Raw genomic sequence first — 20,710 nt, 5'->3', positions numbered from 1 at the left:
TTTCTAAAAATTTGCAAAATCTTCAGGAAGAAAATTCAAATAAATCCTGAAGTTTCCCTTAAAAGTTGTATTTTAAACCAATCCCCCAAATGTGGCGAGAAAATTCTTGTAAATATTTTCAAAAAAATGAGGAAAAATCTTCCAAAAAAAATCCAAAAAAATATCTAAAGTGATTACAAGTATATCAGTAAAACCTCTGTTTTCTTAAGAAACATTTTTAACATTTCTTTTTTTCCACCAAAAATGTTCAAAGATTTCTCAAAAATGTTGAAAATGTGGACATCAGAAGTTTCACTGTGAAAATATATTTTTTTCCCCACATTTTCAAACTTAAAAATGGATCAATTTTGACCGGCAGGACGACACGAGGGTTAACATCACTAAAAATGTTGTCAGAACAGGTGTCATACATTAAGTGTGAATCAATTTGACAAAAATGACTGTCAGGAAATGTCTTGGGTGTTGGTGTTATACAGTATTTTCCTACAGCAGCTGATAAAACTTCTGGTATTCATATCCGTCATGCAGAACACAAATCTACTAACAAGCGTAAAATAAACACACAGACAAGCGATTGGACATGAAAGCAGAGCGCATTCCTGCTTTTTAGTTATTTTTCAGATGTTTGCTTACAAAAACATGTTTCTGTTTTAGGAATGAAAAGTTTCCGTCATTTTGCATATACCCCGTTTTGCATACCTGTGGGAGTAAGAAAAACAGGTAAACACCAGCTTGAAAATAGAACATTCAGTGCAAGTTTGGACACCTTCCACCTCCGTGCACAGACTCCAAAAAGAAGAGGGGAAAAAATCAATTCTCTTTTTTAATTACATTATCGAAGCATAGATGCATTACTTGTGAAAAAGGTAGAAAAAACACCGAGTCTTTCTCAATAAGTTAAACCTCTCTGGCCAAAGAACAGGGGGGCTGGCTCACACAACAGAAATTTTCCTGTAAAGCATTCAAATTCAGTGAAACAAAAGACAAGTCGAACTCATGTCGCTGAAATAAAAGTGCGTCTCTTTTTGACTTTAACTCGTTTCAAAAAAAGAAAAATGAAACACAGAAGATGCAAGTGGCTTATGTTACTTTCCTTCCACCCTTTTCCACAGGGTTTTTGCAAGCATTTTTCATGAAACTTCACAAGTTCCATCGTTTGATCGACAAACAATAAGCTGAGTTATAGTTGGTAAAAAAAAAAATTATAATAACAATAACAATAATTACAAAGACAGTAATAACGAGAAATGTAAGTAATAAACACAGTCCTGTACAGTCAGGCTCATCTTCTGATTGACCACAGCCAAACTGATCGATTATCGATTGGTCTTCAGCAGTCTGACAGACCCGTACTGACTGAAGAAAGGTGGCCAATGCTGTCGTCTCCTCTCAGCTTCAACTTCCCTCAGCTGCCCTCAGTTATGGTTTAGTGGAAAAAGCCTTTTCCATTTCGTGTCCCCCTCTGCTGTAAAAAAACAAACAAGAAAAAGTTGTTATGAACAGCTGTCTTGACCACAAATGACAGTTAAATGCATCACACTCAGCATGATGAACTTAACAGTGTCCTCTATCCACCTCTGCTGCTGCTATACATCTAATATCTGCTTTAAATCCAAATAAAAGCTGCAGTAAATGATTTTTTTGCCACTTGAACGGAGCAGAAACAAGCTGTAAGCACAATATTTACCCATTATCAGGGTTCTCACCAGAATTTTTTTTCAGCGTAACGGCAGGACCTCCTGCATGCGCACGCGCAATAGACGGGAACGGGTCAATCGACAGGAAAGTACGGCTGAGGTGGGGAGACATAAATTAACCTAGATAGGCACTCAGTCGATAAAAACAAACACACATGGCGTTATCTGTCAAAATAACAGCGCAGCGGCCCTAATCACAGTGTTAACCCTTCCTGGTCGGCCCCCGACCGTGGTCAGGAAGCCCGGGGTTAACCCCCTTCACTTCATCAGCAGCCGTAGAGGCAAAGACACATTAGCCCAGCCGTATCGAAGAACACTGCAGCCTTTATTGTCTATCAACAGTGGCTGAACCGCACAGTACCGCCAACCCAGCAACTGCACACCTTCTCTCCTCCTCTACAGAACTGCCGTGTCTCTCACTCGCGCTGCATTCAGGGTCGCTCGGACATCTCGCTCTCCTCCTCTCTCACACACGCTGCTCTCTCTCCCTCTCTCATGACGGAGCCACACACTCTCATAACAATATTTTAAACTGATAGCGTAACGGGCCGTTAGACAGCGTAACGGGCCGTTACGACAAAATGCGTTGGCGAGAACCCTGATTATCACCTAATAAGTTGATTTGTTGAACTTGTTTTCAAACTGCTGCTCATTTACACATGAAGCAGTCACAGAAAAACATCCCCATTCCCTAAGAGCTGAGTCTTATCGCCTCTTTTTCAGCCGTGTTTCTACTTTAAGAGTGATGTCTCTTCAGCTGCTAAATGCTCCATTAGCGAGTTGCTAACTATGTGTGGTATTTTGGTTCTGAATAGATCGTGTGCAGAGAGTTTTGTGGCAGAAAACAATACTACGAGTGCAGTGAAGCAACAGTAAAGTTGCAGGAGCAAGAGTTAAATAATGAGCTGAGAGTCGCTGTAAAGCTCTGTAAATCAGAGGGGAGAAGCAAGCAGTTTCTCATCGCTGTCATTTCACACATAATTACTGTTATCATAAAAACACTGATTGCAGTCCTTTTACAACTAGCATGTGTAGTGCGACTCAGTTAAAATCTCCTGTCTTTGCATGTTTAATGCAGTTTTTTAAGCATTGCTAAAGTCCCACACTATGGACATGTGTGTAGCTGTGACTATACCATTTCATACATGTGCAGTAGGTTGTATCTACATTTTCCATGAATGCAAATAATTCATGGTCCATGGAGGATTTTGCAGGGGCTCTTGCAGAACTGAGAAGATGACAGCAGAGGGCTGCATTGAAAGTGGAAGAACCCAACTCAGATCTTGTGACCGTAGGCGGTTTTAACTTTGCTGTGGGTGGGAGCGGGTGGGCAAAAAGTAAACTGTGATCTGTGTTATTTACTGCAACCAGAAGGATGGAGTCAACAAATGAAGTTGAGAAGAAGATTAAATCATGTATTTACAAAACAAAAGCAAAGCAAGTCTGACGTGTGAATACATTTCACAGCATTACTGACAAAAATAGAAAGAAATCAAAGTTGGTTCATCATCAAAGGCTTGTTCTCAGACATAAGAAATGTTTGAAATGTGCCATACCTGCCCCAGAGTGTGAACTTCTCTTGAAAGTAATTGTAATTTTGCCACATTTTTACTGACAGGGATGCTGGTCTTTTTTAATGCCACACAATAGGGAGAAGACAGAAAATCAGGTGTGAATGTTTGTGGGTGTGGGCAGTAGTGGGGTTTAGAAAACAGCCCCATACAGACTCTGGTGTACGTAGAAACCCAAACATTGGCCTTAGGCGAGAATGAAATGTGTCCGTTGAATCCTGCTGAGGAGTAAACAACCATAGAGGGTCTTAGTCCACTTCCAGGAAAATGGAAATGAAAAGTTCATCCCAACAAGCTAAACAGAGATAAGCATGGTGTGTTTTAATCTGTTCTTGACCAGTTCCCCTTACTAAGCTGAAACTCTCACTCTGTAATTATCCCCCTTTAATATTTAGGCACAAAATCCTGAGCTTTAGCACCATCTGTCCATCATCATTTATAATGATATTTACTCAAATAATGACCGGGGCATCTGTTTATCCCAGCTGTAAAAGGTAACAGGGCTATTTTTAAGTCCTTATGTTTGATCAGCAGAAAGACGCCACATCTGGATCTACTGCTGTTTGTTCTGATTAACTTACTGCACTATGCTGTTCATACAAACTTCACTCGCTGCAGCTGCTTCACCAGAAAATATTGTTTCCTTGTCTGACAAAAAATTTAAAAATTCAGCAAAAAAATCCCCAAATTTCTGATAATTTACAAAAACTTCAGGAAGAAAATTCCAATAATTCCTTAAAATATAAATAATTCCTTCGGGGATGAATAAAGTGATTCTGATTCTGATTAAAAGCTTCCCTGAAAAGTTTTATTTAAAAAAAAATAAATAAATTTGGCAAGAAAATTTTTGTAAATATTTTCAAAAATGAGTAAAAATCTTCCAAAAAAATCCTTAAAATATCCAAAACGATTACATATATATCAGTCAAACTTCTAATATCTTCTCATATTTTCATAGATTTTTTTTGTGAATGTTCTTAAACATTTTTAACATTTCTTTTTTTTCCCACCAAAAACTGTTCAAAGATTTCCCAAAAAATGTTGAAAATATGGACATCAGAAGTTTCACTGTGAATTTTTTATTTTATTTTTTTCACATTTTCAAATTTTAAAACGGGTCAATTTTGACCTGCAGGACAACACAAGGGTTAAGCTAAAAGTCCTTTGCCGTTTCAGCATACACTTTTAACCAGATTTTTATTGGAAAACAATTCAAGACATGCCATGCTCATTAAGAAGCGACAAAGCAAAGTGGATGAGAATGAACCAATCAAACACCACCACTGGACAACAATACTTCAATGAGTAATGCAGAAAAACAGCATTGAAAGTGTTGAAAATAACAAGCTTATATTGCTGAATTAAAATAATTCAAAGAAAGCAGCACAAATGAACATTACTGGATGGAGTCCAGGAGTTTTTCCGCCCTTGTTTTTCCCTGCCTGTATTTGTCCATCTCTCATCCATCACAGCTCCAGCTTTGTCTCGACTACCAGTTTCTCCTTGAGGAAATCCAGTATACTGTGCAGCTGCAGTCTTTACTAATACTGACTGTAATCGATTATTGCTTTTAGAGCACTTTGTGACACGAGAGAAGACAAATAAACGCAACAAGTTCTGCAGGATTTACCCACGTGGTTCCATGTAACACAGATAGAGCAGGATATCATTAGTGAGATACCGGCCTTCAAGCGTCCAGCTCTGGGTTTGTTTGTTAAAAAATAAATAAAAAATGACATCATAGTGCATGTGAAGCACACTTTGGAAGCACGAGTGTGAAGGCAACTGAAATCCCACCATTTCTGTAGGAGCTAGTTATTAGTTAGTGGGTTTGACTTTAGATAAATGGTAAACAAAAGAAAATACCATTTAAATCTAATATGAATAAAGTAAATGTCTAGTTTAATTATTTGTTGATGTTAGATTTTATTGCTATTTACTTATACAGGTGGGTAGGTAGCCATAGGAGTGAGGTGCACCTAAGTGAGTCTTTGTTATTTTATTCCCACCAGCGCAAGAGAGGCAGCAAGAGTCGTGACTTCTCTTGTTTTGCTTCGTTGCTCGTAATGAATGAACAAACCTTGAGGAAATGGAAAACCTTGGATTGGCCAACGGACTTCTTTTGCTGCAGTGGCCATCTGAGTTGAACTTTTACTCAAGTATGATTTTGATTCTTGACAAATGACCACTGCAGTTTTTGAAATTTTGCAGCACAACTTAGAGAACACAGCAGAAAAAGGAAACCACTACCAAAAAGTCAAACAAACTAAAAGAAGCATACATTATTAGAGGAACCCAGCATGTCTCACCTCACTGGGGTTTGCAGTAGAGGTCGTTCCCACGGAGCGTTCAGTCCAGTTCGTGTACCTCATCCTGCAGGGAGGCTGAGGGCCGCGCTGCGTCACTCACCCGTTTGGCCATAATGTCCCACTGTGGAGTCAGGGCTTTGGATTTGGTTCCTACAGACAAAGAGGAAACTGCAGTCAGTGCACTGCTACCACTAGACATACTCAAGGACAACTTTCTTCTGCCCCCTAGTGGCTCCATAGAGAACTAATTTCTTCAGTATATTTACAGAATAAAAAGACACACGACTCAAACTAATGTAAGGATAAAATACATCAATAACATCTTCCCACACTACACCATCAGGGTTCCATATTTCACTTATTATTAGATCTTTCCATCAGATCACTACCAATCAGATTATTGAATCAATATCCGATAAGCAGAATAAATAGATCACATGAAAGCTAGCTTTGAATCTTTCACTTAATTTTCTAAATGCATTCTTACTTTGTACAGAAACAAACATCACAGTTCATTTGAATTATTCAGGAAATAATTCATTTTCAGTATTCATTATCGTATTTATATGACTCATATCATCTGACTCATGGTCTTTTTTTACAGCTTTTTTTTCTATGTAGTACTCAGTTGCTGTCATCAGCATCTAAAGTAGTATTTCTATTAATACAATCCCATCGCAACAACCCCGATGTGCTTTGCTACACTGATGAATTTGATATGAAGAATAACAGACACATTTTATATGGAGTCACAGGAGTGCCACATCAAAATATAAATAAATGTGGAAATATAAAGAGAAATAAATAAATAAAAGGAAAAAACAAAAAAGATAAACGCAAAGACAAAATTTTCCTTTTTATTTATTTATTTCTCTTTATATTTCCACATTTATTTATTTATTTATATTTTGATGTGGCACTACTGTGACTCCATAATTTCATGAACTGTGGTTGTTGAATACCAAAATTACAACAAAACAGAGCCCACACTACGGACTGATCCATGGTCAAAATCTGCAATCTAAATTTAAAGTAAAAGTATAACCAAAAAAAAACACAGTCACAGCACCAAATTCATCATAAGAACACTTACTGTAGTTGTGTAGAGATTAAACAAACAAGATACAACAAAACAAACACTGGAGCTATGAGTTGGTGGATTTTCAAACTGAGAAGTTTCTTTTACCACTTGGGGGCAGCAAACACAACACTGACACACTACCATCCTGTAGGTTAATAAGAGAAACCTGTTATTTTATATAGAAGGCCAGCAGATACAGAGCAGCTTCACATTTCATCTGTATAACAGTTCAATATTCAGTCTGTTTTTGGTCTCTACTGACTCCTGCAGGACATTTCTGGTTCCTAAGCTCCTCTATGTTCACTCGCTGGCTGTGCTAACTGATAAGATTAAACAATGAGGTGAAACTGAGTACGAAGCTCCATAAACCTGGAGGAAGCAGAAGATTCAAGTGCTAATCACCACAAACAACCCCTCTGGCATCGTTATTTGATGTATAGTCATTCAGTTACAGCTTCTTGTAGCAGCTGTCTATCAGAGTCAATATAAAACAAAATCAACTAAATGAATGAGGAGGAGTCTGCTCTTGACAAAGATGGCTGTCGGACATATGCTGATCTGTAAATGTACTGTTGTAATTACACAGCACACCTTCCATTCAATGACTAAGACAAAAAACAACAATAAACATGCTTACAGAAACCTTCTCCCATCCTCCGACAAATTACCATGATCTCAAAAACTAAGTCGGTAAGTTGGTAGGCGAAACAAAAAAGAAAAAACTAATCCTTAATCCTTGAGCCTGGCTGATTTCCAACCCAAATCTCCTCCTGGTGTGTTTTTCCCAGCCTGGGCCTGAGGTGGGCTCACAGACCAGTGGAGATGCTCTCCCTCAGGATACACTTACCGAGCCCTCCTCGTCCTCCTCCTGCTCTGCTGTTACCATGACAACATAGACCGTAGCCTCCAGCTAAAGCAGCAAGGCCGATCGGATCCTCTCGCAATCTCTCTCCCTCTTCTCTCCATCTTTCTCTGGCATATTCTCACTCTCTTGATCTCCCAGTCTGTCTCTACCCCTCTCTCATTTCACAGGGGAGAGGGAAAGTGGGACATAACCCAAAAAAATACAAGCCCCACGCAAACTCCTAACCCTTCGGCAGTGGATCTTAACTATGTGTTGTAGCCATGGAGTGAGCTACAGACCTCAGACGTGCCTTTATGCTCTTAAATATTCAAACATTGTTTAGCAGAGATATTAAAGTTTAACATTTCTGCATAATGTGAGACATTTCAGTGTGCGCTAATGCAGTTAAAATAATTAAAACTATTATAAAAAGCAACAAAGAAAACTGAAATGGGATAAAAGCTAAGAAAATCAGCAATATTCCATTTGAAAACGTAACAAAAAACACCTTTTGTGGCCCAATCCACACACGAACAAACACAAAATAAGTAAAAAAGTGAGTTCTAAACTAAAATCTTACATCACAAAAAGCTAGATTAGAATTAATTAATAAAATAAAATTATATATCATGATTTGATATCATGCCCATTGTCAGCTGCAAAATTGATTTTATTCAGATTATATGATGATGGAATAAGATATTAACACCAGAAAAGCAATGAAAAAATGATAATATTCAACAAACGGAGTTCAGTGACAGACTTAACATGCACTTAGAGCTCTGTAGTCGGTCTCGCTTACCATCCAGTCCGTTGTGCTGCTCATAGGTGCGTTTGCCCAGGATGGTGGGTGAGCCATTGTTGAGGATGGGAGTGGATTTTATGGGCGTCAGGCTGCCTGTAGAGATGGACCCTCCACGAATCGGTGGGTCGGGCTTGATTGGACGGGGATGTGCTTCTGTAACGTGCGCAAGAAAACAGGTTAACCAGCAGAAATAACAGCACAGATAAGAAGCAAGCAGACTTTACTCTTCAAGAGTGACACAGTAACATACGATTGTGAGCTGGATTTGAAGGAAACATTAAAATTGCTGCTAAAAATGGGGAAAAAAGAAAATGCTAATAAGGCTTATTTTGAAACGAAAGGTCATGGCTATGTATTAGGGTGTCAGAATGTATTCGAAATAAGTGTTTCCAGCACCCGCTATGTGCATTAACTCTTTTACAAAAAGGTGAACAAGAAGAAAGTGTATTCGAGTTGTTCCCTTTGCATTAACTTTTTCTAATATGACACTTCAAGAGGGCTCTTATTTGCAATGCTGAGCAAGAACAGATCTGCGCTGCTGTCATACCGAGTCCGAAATTTCTAAACACAAATTTATGACAATGAAGTAATTCTCACAGATTTCACACCGATTTTATTTAATCAAAGAAAACGCCATATTTGGGGCCATCCGTGAACATCTGAGATTCCTGCAGGACGTAGAACCTCATTTGCAATTTTCATTCAGTTTTCATTTGTGAAATTTGGAGCTGCCCCTATTTGTGATCTTTCTGTAAGCAATTCTAGAAAATAATCATTGTACAACTGGCCCCAAGTCTGTAGTCTGAACAAACCTGAGGCCAGTTTCAGGGAAAAAAAAGAAGGGAAGATTTCAACATGAACAGAAGATTGTTACACGTCTACAGAAGAAATATTTATTTTCAATCAGAAATCATGTAAATTCATTATGCTAAGTCTGACAACAGGTGAGCAGCCAAACTGATCCATATGCACCACATTCAGTTAACTGTGACTGAAAACAGACTCGAATGTGAACCCAGTCCCAGATCTATTGAGCTGCTTCTTACCTAAATACCGCACCACAGACTCCAGAGGTTTACGTTCCACAGGCTTCAATGGCAAAGGCTTTGCTGGCCTATCTGGTAACCGCAGGGCGCCTGTTAAAATTCAGAAAGAATACAGTCATTAATAATGTAACGGATGAAAAAATAGTTCACAGCTACAACACAAAATCTTTAAAATTCAAAATATGAGCGTCGTACAACTTCAGTGCAGTGTTCAAACAAGAAGACGATCGTGTATTGATCGTGTGATTTTGTTGTAAAGAGGACTCAAAGTTGTGCAGGTGTGAAATCCTGTCCTTACATTCTGCTTTGATGGCTGCTGTGTTGACAGGGAGGTAGGGGTGCCGGGCCAGATATCGAGGCCTGATGATGTCATGGCAGAGGCGGCGTGCCATCCGCGTCAGGCCGGTGGTCTGCAGGTAAAAGGCCTGTCGGGTCTTTACAGCAAACTTGGGGCTGCCGCTGTGCCGCAGGGGCAGACCGTGGGGGCTCTGGAGGTCCAAACAGAGGAACATCTTTATGTGATGTACAGCAATCTGTGCTCATAGACTGTATATTAACAGCAGGACGGTCGCTGACAGGTCAAACAATCACATGACTGACGGCAAAGAAAACATCTGGAGGAAATGTGAAACGGCATTATTGATGTTGGTTGGACGTACAGAGCTGCCTGGAATGCTTCCCAAAATGCACCATCCATTTAACTCACTGGCTAATGTGGAATACTAAAGTCGTTTAATAGCTCGCAATTTACTTGCTTTCAGTGCTGAACAATATGCACTCTTCATCAGGCTGGAAAACATTCAGACTTTTTGACACAACACGAATGGTAAAGATCAGATTTACAGTACTTCATTGTTATCACATTGAATGGGGACTTGTGAGGACTGTTTGCCAACATTAAACATCAAAATTAATTCAAGGTTACGCAGATGAATTAGAATGCTTAACTTAATTAAATATGGAATTGGCACAAAGAATGGTTGTTTGTTTAAGAAACATTCAATTTTCCTATTTGAATTGAATATTATAGTTTTTTTTTGCTTCCTTTTTTAACCCTTTGCGCTTCAGTGTGCTTCAGTGTACCGCCGGCGGTACACCTACTAATTTGCATAGGAATTTCAAGAATGTCCGAAGGCTGCAAACGCGATTATATAAACACTATGTGCTGATGGAAAGCTTAGATTCTCATGAATCCGCCGGTATAAACCACTTTCAGATGCGATTACCACAGCGGGTAATATAAACACATTTGTCCGACAAACAACGAATATCCATCCATCCGTTCTCTGTACACGGCTTCAACGTACACAGCGCGACTCACATTTCCGGGTTCATTATTACACACAGATGAAAATATTCCACAAAAAACGGCCATAATCCAACCTTTTACATCCAGACGACACAAGCCAGTAAACTATTTTGTCCAAAACATGTCTTGAAGTCGGTATAAAATCCACGAATCGGTCGTTTTCAAGGAAATGCACTTCGCGGTGCGTGTCCAATATTCCCTGTATTTCTCGTCATATTTTTTATTTACAAATAGAATATTAGCGATTTTTTTGTACTGAAAATGGCTGGAATTGACTGCAGCTTAAAGGGTTAAATAGGAATGTAAATATGTGATAGATGCAGTTCAACTTAACAATGGTTTTCTCTGGAAGATGAACTATTCCTGAACTACTAAGGATAACATAAGGCTTTAGGTAAACAGTAAGGCTTTTGTTTGGGGTTTGTAGAATAAGTCAACTCAACATTCAGTGAAGCGTTTGTGTGTTTGAGTGCTGCCTGGTACCATGTTGTTGCGGTTGGGTCCGGGTCTCTCGCCGTCCAGTCGTGTGGGCATCTTCAGGCCTCCGTACTTCTTCCAGTAGGTCCAGCATGAAGCACACAGGCGACACTGCATGTTGGGAGGTCCCCACGAGTACCACTGGTAGGAGCTGCTGGCTGCACACACATCACAAAGGTATGAAGAAGAAAGTGACTGTGTTAGAGCAATAAACACTCACACATACAACAATGAACAACGTGAGGGCAAAAACTTTAATCATTCATCAGGATATTAAGTAGAGCCACTGAAATAACTCAAAAAATACAGTGCTGCAGGGCAGGATGCTATTTCCTCTCTGTCCATTATGTAAATCCACTATCGAATGTCGACCACATGGAGTGGACCTGTGCACCTTAAATGATCCGTATTAGAATGAAAATATACCTCGCCTGAAGACAAAGACGACCATTTTGAGGATTCACTGAACAACAGCAGTTAGACAACAACAATTCAGTGTTGGTAGATAGAATATTTTGTTGGATATTAGCTGAGATAAGATCCGCAAAATCAATACCAAAGAACGCTATTTTTGTGTATTCTAAATTACAAAAACAATATATATTAAAATTATACAAATGTATAAACTCATCAAACTTTTATCAAATTTTATTTTTATCTCATCAAACTTTTCTACAGTGTGAAGTTTTGACAGTATTCATGTGAGGACAACGTTGTTTCGCCTCTCTTTGTCTGACATTTTAAATGTCAATATAGCCCATTATGAAGCACTACCATTGTCATTAGGCTGTATTTATGTTATGTTTGCTTCCTCGGACGTATTAAAAGATCATAGATTGCACTTTTGAGCAAGAGGAGGCTCACGAATTTATAAATTTACCTGCATTTCAGTTCTTGAAAGGGCATTTAAATGTTTAACTTCTTAAAGTTCTGCTATTTACTGGAGAATTTACAGCAGATTCAACATGCAGCAGCCTCTTTTATGTATGATTTCACCAAAGACATTCTTCTAGGTTCATTGTTGAATCAAGTCTTTCCTTGTAAATTCTTATTTTAAGACACAAAGAAGCAGCAGCCATTGTTGTTACATGACAGCAGTGTTACACCAGTGAATAACTTACTGTAGCAGCTTTCACAGGCTCTGCCCAGGCCGGGGGTCGGGACAGAGCCTGGAGGTCCTGGGACCCCTGCACCCGCTGCTCCATTTACAAGAGCCGGCTTTACATTGTTGCTCAGCTGGTTGGGGTTTGGCTTGTTACTGGAAGGACACACGAACAGAGGCAGGGTCAGACCAGCAGAGATAAGACAGGCCAACTCAGTGTACATTCACTAAGAGAATAGATAACATTCATCAGCCTGCTGCCAGAGACAGCAGTTATACTGATACTGTACTGAGAGCTGCCGTGAATACTAATACAGTGAAAGAAGGGTTTGTGCTCTACAAACAGTGACAAATGTCCAACTTGAGACGTTGCTGTAACCTTTTCAGCACATTAACTATTTAATATTTCAGAGCATGTAATAAAAGGAAAGAGGGCTGACGAATTACACAATAATTCACATAAAAAAATCTGCACTGATATACTCACTAGTTGGGGATGTAGACCTGCTTCAACTTGCTTTCTGCCTCAGCTGCTTTTAATCGTTTCTGGAACAGAGTCAGAGGTTGAAGAGGAGGGAGAGACAAGAGGAAAAACACGGTAAAATTGACTTAGTTCATAAGCCTCATACAGCAGCAATGTGAAAAAATAAACGTGGTTTCTTTGATTTGCAGTCAGGTTCTTTAAATAAAAACAATATATTGATATGCGACACCATTTTCAGTCAGATGCAATTTTTTATAAAAAAACAAAACAACGTAAGTTACTGAGTTATAAAACATAAATAAAATGAAGTTGTTCCTAAATTGCAGATGTATGATGAAAGCTGATACCTGCTGTACGTATCTATCTGTGGTTTTCCACATGTAGTAATACTCAATAATACTCGTCAGGGACTTCCAGGGCAACTACAGAGGGAGAGAAAAGTCAAAATTAGCATTATTTTAGTGTTATTAAAGTCGTGGGAGCAGATTTCTGACTAATAAGCCGTCGATCACAATCACCAGGTGGTGAGGAAAATCTTGATGAAGGCCAGGGACAAACATGAAATTAGAGCTGAAAATATTTGCTGATTTTTCATTTGATGAAACAATAATTTGTTTAATTCATGTGATATTTGATTACCTGTAAAATAGAAGGTCAGGCTACAAGTTGTCAAATGATTTGCTTCATTTCTCTGTTGTGGCTGTAAACTGTTTGGTTTGGTTTGCTATTTTTTGTCATTTTAAAGGCTAAACACTCATTCAACTAAAAAAATAACAGTTCTACATTAAACGTTGTTTGCACACTCTTGGGTGTCATGGTGCCTTTGTAGGAACATTTTCAGTGCAGCTGCCATGGTAGGATTTTTCGTGACTTAACTGCATGTAGCACTCTGATTTGCAAAGGCAGACACATGAAATGAAGCCACTAAAGTAGGACTGTTAAGCTCCCTGTGAGAAGTTTGAAAGGAAAATCAGCTGTCAAGCGGTGGCCCCACCCATAATGGTGGTGTAGTCCTGTTGTTTGAGAAAAGGCCTGAGTGGAAACGAGAATGAGCAGCACTGACAGCAGCCGGCCACCAGGTGGTGGAGTGATGCACACAGTGAGAGCTGAGCACAACGTGAGGCAGGAAAGCTCCACTAACTAAGGGCAGCAGCATTCTTCAGGCTGACAGCACAGAGGACCGTGAGCAGCTACAGCAGAGAGGCAGCTTAGATAAATAACCCTGGTCCTTCAAAATGCTTCATGAGGTAAATGTTCAGTGTACCTTGCGTTCATAATTTGACTCTTTACCATGAGATTGGCTGTATGGGTGGTTTACAAAACTACTACTGTGCTGGTAAGTTGTAGAAAAGCTAAATCAGCTGAAAGCCTAAATTAAGTCTACTCCACGTGTTCAGCTCTAATTCTGTTGTACCTGATGTCAGAAACAGAAATTTTGAGTGCAATAAACAGCTCAGCTCTGAGTAAAGCATCTGGGCATCCCTTATTCTAAACAGTGTTTTCCTTTCATAACTACACTATTTGATTACAGAGAGAGGCTTTTGACGGCATATACTAAGCTTACCAAAATAAAGCTCTAATGTCTTTAAGGAACAGTCTGACATTATGGATAATACAACTATTTACTTTTGTAGTGAGATCGACACCCCTCTGATGACTCTTGGCACATGGAAAAGGCAGCAAATAAACCCAATTTTTTTTCCTCCATTTTTTTGTTCAACTCATCTAGCTCGATAATCATGATCACCTTATGAAGCGACTAAATAATTAATAGGCAGCACTGAAATTAGATTTTTAATGACTTTTTCAGATATTATTAAAGAAGTTCCTTGATCTAGCCCTGTCTGTACTGTGTACTTTCTAGAAATGCACCTCTCATCACCATCACTTATGAAGAAATTGCATTGTGCTTCTAAAAACGGCAGGCGATTTCTTGAAATTAGTGACCTCCTTGCGACTGTGAGCTTATCAGGCACACAAATTTGCCCGTTTCCAGTCTGCTGCTGGCCAAGTTAACCATGTATTGGCTGTAATTTCATATACAATGAACATTCATAAATGTGTCGTCTATTTCTAATCTAATTTGCGGTAAGAAGCAAAAAGGCATTCTTTCCACACTGTTCAATTACTTCTTTGAATGCACTTTTTGTTGTTTTCTCACTCACAAAATCCTGCTGGATGTCAGTGAAGTCTTTGCCGTATTTCTCGAGCGCCTCCTCGAACAGGTTGGCCTCTGAAGCGCTCCACTCCTCCATTTCATCCCTGCAGAGGACGGGCCCACCCTGAGGCACCAGCGCTGCGATGGCTCGAGTCATGTCATAGCCTGTAGCATGGAGCGTGTCCATGGCATGAAACTAGACACAAGACAGAAATACAGGCTAGTGTGTCAGCTAGGATGTTCTTTGAACCAATTATGCAATTAATTTGAACAATATTCAGCTGGCATCTTCAGACAAGTATGAGAATATTGCATTTGTTCAGTCCGTGGTGTTTAGATGCAACCCCCCGTGTGAGGCTTTGGGCTGCGTTTGTGTGTGCGCATGTGGGTAGCTCGAAGGCCTCTCATCTATGTTTTATATATGAGGATAAGATCTAGGGCAGAATAGACCCACACCAGGCTTCTGGGGCCACGAGCTTGTTAAGGATAACCAGACACAGGCCTCAACAATCACTAACAGACTCACAAGCATACACACATCAACACACATGTGCACTACAGGCATTTTCTTTGATTAACAGCCTCGCTTCTCTACTAGGCTTTTCACATAGGGTGTGATGCCGATTTAACCCAAAGCCCGCTTTCATGTATAACTCACCAAGGTGATGTCTCTGGAGGCTGCAGCAGCACTCATATGGAGGCTGGGCTGCCGGACAGAACTACTGCAGTCCAAAGCTCTGGCGAATGTACCGACGGACCTACGGGATACAGACATGGTGTGAAAGACGAAGGAAAAGCACAAATAGACTGTAAAACAAACTTTGAGTTCGGCCTGCAGTTACTTCTCAAACCAATTTCTGCAGGACAAAATTTGAAATCAGCGAAGTCATAACTCTGGAGCTTCCTGATAAAATATTCAATTATGTAGTGTGGCCAGGCAAAGAATACACGTCTTGCAAATTAGCACTGAGCGAGCTAAAACTGCTACGCAACCATATCTGGCTCCAAAAGCTAGAAAGCAGCAGATGCTACAAAAAAGTTTGAGATGCTTTAAAAGGAACTGTTTTGGTGAATCACATATTCTCTCTGATGCTGAGAATTTTCATTAGACAAGAAAATTGATATTGCTGTGGTAACTGTCCAGTATGTATAAGACTAATTAGCTTAGTGTAGCATAAAGAGTGTAACTCTGTGTATCCAGGCTTGAATTTTTAGGAAGGTTTTTTTTTTTTTTTTTTTACAAAAGCTTTTAACTTCCTACCTCTACTGCATAAGCTCTTGCTAACCTTGAATTCATGAATAATAAAAGTGTGTGTAGCTTTTATAACAATCGGGTTTTTTATTATGCCAACACACAATAAAATCTGATATGTCTGATCCATATAAAAGCCATAGTGTATCAAGAACAAGTAGTGGTTGGAGGTTTTACAAGAGGGGCTTTTTCAGATGCAGCCTTGTTGTTATCACCCTGACACGGCAAGGCTTAACTCCAGGGAGTCACTGCTCCCAGACTGTACGGATCAGTCACAAAATGCATTGTGTTAATCAGTGAGTCGGGCTGGTGTTTTATTGTTTTGCATGTCTGTGTTGACTTACCGAGCTACTACTAAAAACTGATCGATCTGTTTCTCTGTCAGTGAGCTGTTGGGGTCCCAGATCTTCTCCTCTAGTTTCTCCAGGTCCCTGCCATCCTCCTCATCTAACCAGAGCCACACAGAACACACACAGATACTCATGCACAGGTATTTCTCTGAGACCACCATGGTTCCTCATGGCCCGTGTGCGTCCAACAAGAGTTTGTAAAAACCACAATCAAATCTGGTTCTCTTCCTGATTTTCCTTTTTTAAAATTACTGCGTTGTGTAAAGCCTTAATGAATCCCAGAGCTGAAGAGGTGGGGTCTGTCAAGCTGCCAGCCTGCAACCATCCAGCCAACCTGCCTGAGCTTCTAACACATGTAGAAGAATTTCATTAACATGGGTTTAATTAGGGAGCTTAGTGTCCCACAGTGCTTTAATTGCAATTTCAGAGGTTTCCCCACCTGCTAAGAATAAAATTCTGGCAAAACACAGACACCCTAAATCTGGCAGAAAAATAGTCACATTTGAAAATAATTATCTGCACAAACTATTGGCACAAAATATCTTTCAGACTGTTTGAATGAGAATAATTTCAATATTACATACAAGGTGCAAGGTCACAAAACTTTGTGCAAGATATAATGACAAAACTGATTAGGAGGAACATTTCTGCTCTGCTTTGAATGTTTGGCTGGAAACTAAACAACTGTCATGTGGGAAGTTCCAGGTACTAATGCAATTATATGCTTAGAATTTTTATTTTTTGTAATGTAGCAGGTACGATCATATCCGGTTGTGAGTGTAGAACTTATCCTGTATCAGGAGGAAATGGGAGCTCTTGTAGTCTAGAAACAGGAAACTTTGTTGATGTTGAACATGTTATGAACATCGGTGCTGCCAACAAAGCAGTTGTCCTCTTAAGTAACATATTGGCCCCTTTCTTTCCACACTCTGTGGGTGACTACAAAGTCATCACTTGTGCAGCACACAGGCAATAATCTGTTATTTTAAATGCTCTGATTATGTATAATCATGCAGCCACACTGTGATTGCCATGGAAACCCAGGTTAGTTGTTCTTTTATAACTTTACTTTAAAAAAAAAAAAAAAAAAGAACTAAAGTAAATGGTGGCTTGGGGCACAACATTCACAAAAGTTCATGAAATGTTCCTGAGGTTTGAGGAAAAACATGAAAAGTTTAAAAGCTACAGCTCAGACTGCTCTATTAACGCAGAAATATTGCTAAAAAATAATCAGTACACAGCAGGTTAAAAAAGTTCCCTGCAGGAAGACGATAATGTTCTTTTCTGTGAATATGCTGTTCTCAAAAACTACGTCAATTAAAACAGTCGAGATTTCAGCGTGATGTACCTTCTTTCAGGAGGTCGGTGATGTCGGCCTGGTACTTGTTCCCGACTCGGATCTCCCCCTTATCAGCCAGCAGGGTTTTTTGCTGAGGGTCATACACCAGCGAGTAGAAGAAGGCATCCTGGGAAATAGAGGTGGCAGGAAGGCGTGAGGATGGAGTGAAAGGAACAGGAAGCGAGATGGGCAAGCGGAGAAGCAAGAGAGTGAGGCTGATTTGTGTGCGCGTGTTTTCCCCTCTACTAGTCTCTCGTCTCCTCATTACTGTACGTGAAAAGAACATTCTGGGTCAACACGTTGAATAATTCATCTGGAAACAAGAATCTTTAAACTCATAAGGCTCTCTAACACACATACAGACTTTTGGATAAGTCCTGAAATCTAACACACCTAATCACAGTTTAGTAGACCTCACTGTGTTACTGGGCAAAAACACCTGGTATGCTCACTTACCTCTCTGTCCAAGTAGGACTTCAGGGCTTCTGTCTCATTCAGCAGTGTCACACAGCACTTTCCTCTGTAATCCAGCAAGAAGGCAAGAAAAGGAAGTGAGGAAGGAAGGAAAGAAAGGAGACGGCCAAGGGAGGAAGGACAAAAGATGGGAGGAAGAAGACATAAAGGAGGCAAGAATGAGTGAATATGTATCATGAGAAACACAGAATACCAGACACATCCACGGGATAACTGGTTACATAAGTGTGAGATGAAAGCTGCTATCCTGGCCCAAACTCCTCTGCAAGAGAAGATATTTGTTGTAGGATGCAGCTCAGAATCTGAAACAACGATATTGATTTAGTTCCAGTTGGCTCGGCCCGTTATTTGACAAATCATGATCCAGTGTATTGACACTGACAGCACTCATCTCCGTACCCTAACTGCTACTGTCTGAATTTAGATTATTTACTGGCTAATTAGTCATACCTCTCTAGCCTGAAGCAAATACGATCTGGCAGGGTGATAAACTCAGACGCTTTGTGTACCCGCGCTGCACATTGGCGTAAGGTTAGAAAACTTAATCAAGCTTGGATCCTCACTCAACAAACTGCTCATCAGTGTATTTTTATTCGAGCAGATGTCAGTTTGCGCTTCCTGCGACACATCAGAAATGTCAAGTAATAATGTGGTAATGATTAGGTGGGTTTGCCTGGAGCTTGCTGATGAGCAAAGGCAGGTCTATATGTAGAAACAGCTTTGTGGTGACATTTAGTACTCAGTGTGCACGCTGCATATGAGCGGATTATGTTGTGCCTGCTTTTGTTAGACTTTACTTTCTAGCATCTTTTAGTCATCACAGCGTTGTGTGTGGCAGACAATGTGAGTGAAGGAATCAACAAATGATCACGCCATCTTCGTTCTCCAAATTAATCAGAAAGTACAACCGCGTGCACAAAAGGCAGATATTTGCCTAATATACATTATATCCAATACAACTATATAAATCTGCTAATGCAAACTATGCAATACTGAAGGTAAAAATAGTCTAGGCAGAGTCCACCACTCCTGTTCTGGATTCAGATTGCCTACCTAAGCACGAGGGATTCACAGGCACCGATGCAGTAATCCAGATAAATTGATCTCACTGATATCATCCTCACCGTTTACTTTCTTTCCACACTGCTTTGTTAACTCGCTGCTGATCCAAACCAAACCACTGTTCCCATTAAAAGCAAAACTTGGAATGGACTTCACTTTGACGCCGCCACTTTGTTCTGGCTGCAACCATGCGATTCATGTTAAAAAACGGTTAACGAATCAAGACATTTTTGTCACTTGCACCAAATCTGCAAGTTCCTATTTCGTCTTAACAGTCAGGAAACTGCAACTTATTTTTTTTAAAACCAGTGAACAAGAATATTGTTATCTACTTTGTCTGGCCTTGTTATGACTTTACTGACCCCTTACTTTCTTAGAAAATTCTATCAGAAATGTTCTTTTCATCTTGTGAAAAATTGGATTTGATTGACTCAACTGCAACAAAAAGACTTGAGATGAAAACATTTGTTGAATGCAGCTTTAACCACAGTCCATGACAGGTATTGATATGGATTCAGAATCATGTATTAAGTGGATGTAACTCCTTGAAAACCCAAAACCTGCTGGCACGTTTCAAAGGTATGCCATCATGAAAAAAAACAAACAGAAAATATCATATTTATGTCATTTATCACAGCCATAAATTGTAAAATCTGTGCTCCTCAGCACAATGTAGAAACCAGTAATGACTCAGCCACAACTAACAGTCACATAAAGATTCAGTGACTTTTTTTGGCTAAATGTTAGTTCATGTTTACACAGAGCACACAGGTATGGACACAAACTAAACATGTAAGCCATTATTTTTTCTAGTATTTGTAGGTTCTGTGGGTACCTGGAAAATGTCAAACATGTTGATTACAGTATTTTTTCAGTCATGGTAAAAGAAATAATCATGACATTCACTCTGACAAAAGATATTCTTGATTTCTCTCTGCTTCTGTCCACGGTTGTGCCGTCTCCATAGATTTGCAGGACATTATAATGCCGTTTAAAAAGACAAGCCCACGGAGAGTAAAAATGTGACACGAGCTAAAAAGAAAGAGAAACTGCTAGTGGTTCAGCGGGTTAACAAACGAAACAAAATAATGTCCCACGAGAAGGCCAAACAGTTGAAACCAAAAGAAAGCAAGTAAAAGGATAATTCAGTGCTGTGTTACCAGTGAGGCTGAGCTGCAGTGTACCTGATGTGTGTGGCTGGTAAGGACTCCAGCTGGCGGGAAAGGAACAGCTCTCTGTGTCTGAGCTGGTGTTTCTGTTTCTCAGGAAGATCCGCCATCTCTGGGTTCTCCATCTCCTCCTCCAGCTCCCCTAGGTGGTAAAAGGAGGTAAAAGGTCAAACTTAAGCGC

At 39.8% G+C, this 20,710-nt stretch overlaps 1 protein-coding gene across 2 annotated transcripts in view; it reads right to left on the bottom strand.

Annotated features, from left to right (window-relative positions):
* Positions 1 to 574: 574 nt before the first annotated feature.
* The window catches only part of mta1 (metastasis associated 1), a 48,385-nt gene continuing 28,249 nt past the window's right edge, over positions 575 to 20,710 (bottom strand). Inside the window, exons 4-18 of one of the 2 annotated variants that reach the window (XM_022199149.2) lie at positions 20,545 to 20,671; positions 18,281 to 18,344; positions 17,834 to 17,951; positions 16,480 to 16,582; positions 15,542 to 15,641; positions 14,891 to 15,079; positions 13,073 to 13,147; positions 12,729 to 12,787; positions 12,261 to 12,397; positions 11,146 to 11,297; positions 9,652 to 9,841; positions 9,354 to 9,443; positions 8,305 to 8,460; positions 5,578 to 5,727; positions 575 to 1,465 (exon numbers count right to left, since the gene is read on the bottom strand). In XM_022199149.2, the coding sequence (XP_022054841.1) occupies positions 5,618 to 5,727; positions 8,305 to 8,460; positions 9,354 to 9,443; positions 9,652 to 9,841; positions 11,146 to 11,297; positions 12,261 to 12,397; positions 12,729 to 12,787; positions 13,073 to 13,147; positions 14,891 to 15,079; positions 15,542 to 15,641; positions 16,480 to 16,582; positions 17,834 to 17,951; positions 18,281 to 18,344; positions 20,545 to 20,671 (1,670 nt within the window). In that variant the 3' untranslated portion in view covers positions 575 to 1,465; positions 5,578 to 5,617. The remainder of the gene's footprint in view (positions 1,466 to 5,577; positions 5,728 to 8,304; positions 8,461 to 9,353; positions 9,444 to 9,651; positions 9,842 to 11,145; positions 11,298 to 12,260; positions 12,398 to 12,728; positions 12,788 to 13,072; positions 13,148 to 14,890; positions 15,080 to 15,541; positions 15,642 to 16,479; positions 16,583 to 17,833; positions 17,952 to 18,280; positions 18,345 to 20,544; positions 20,672 to 20,710) is intronic. The other variant, XM_022199155.2, reaches the window with a different exon arrangement.

This window comes from Acanthochromis polyacanthus, chromosome 1 (genome assembly GCF_021347895.1).
Source record: "Acanthochromis polyacanthus isolate Apoly-LR-REF ecotype Palm Island chromosome 1, KAUST_Apoly_ChrSc, whole genome shotgun sequence".
Classification (NCBI taxonomy): Eukaryota; Metazoa; Chordata; class Actinopteri; family Pomacentridae; genus Acanthochromis; species Acanthochromis polyacanthus.
The sequence above is the reverse complement of the archived record's forward strand: the minus strand, read 5'-3'. Positions and strand labels throughout refer to the sequence as shown.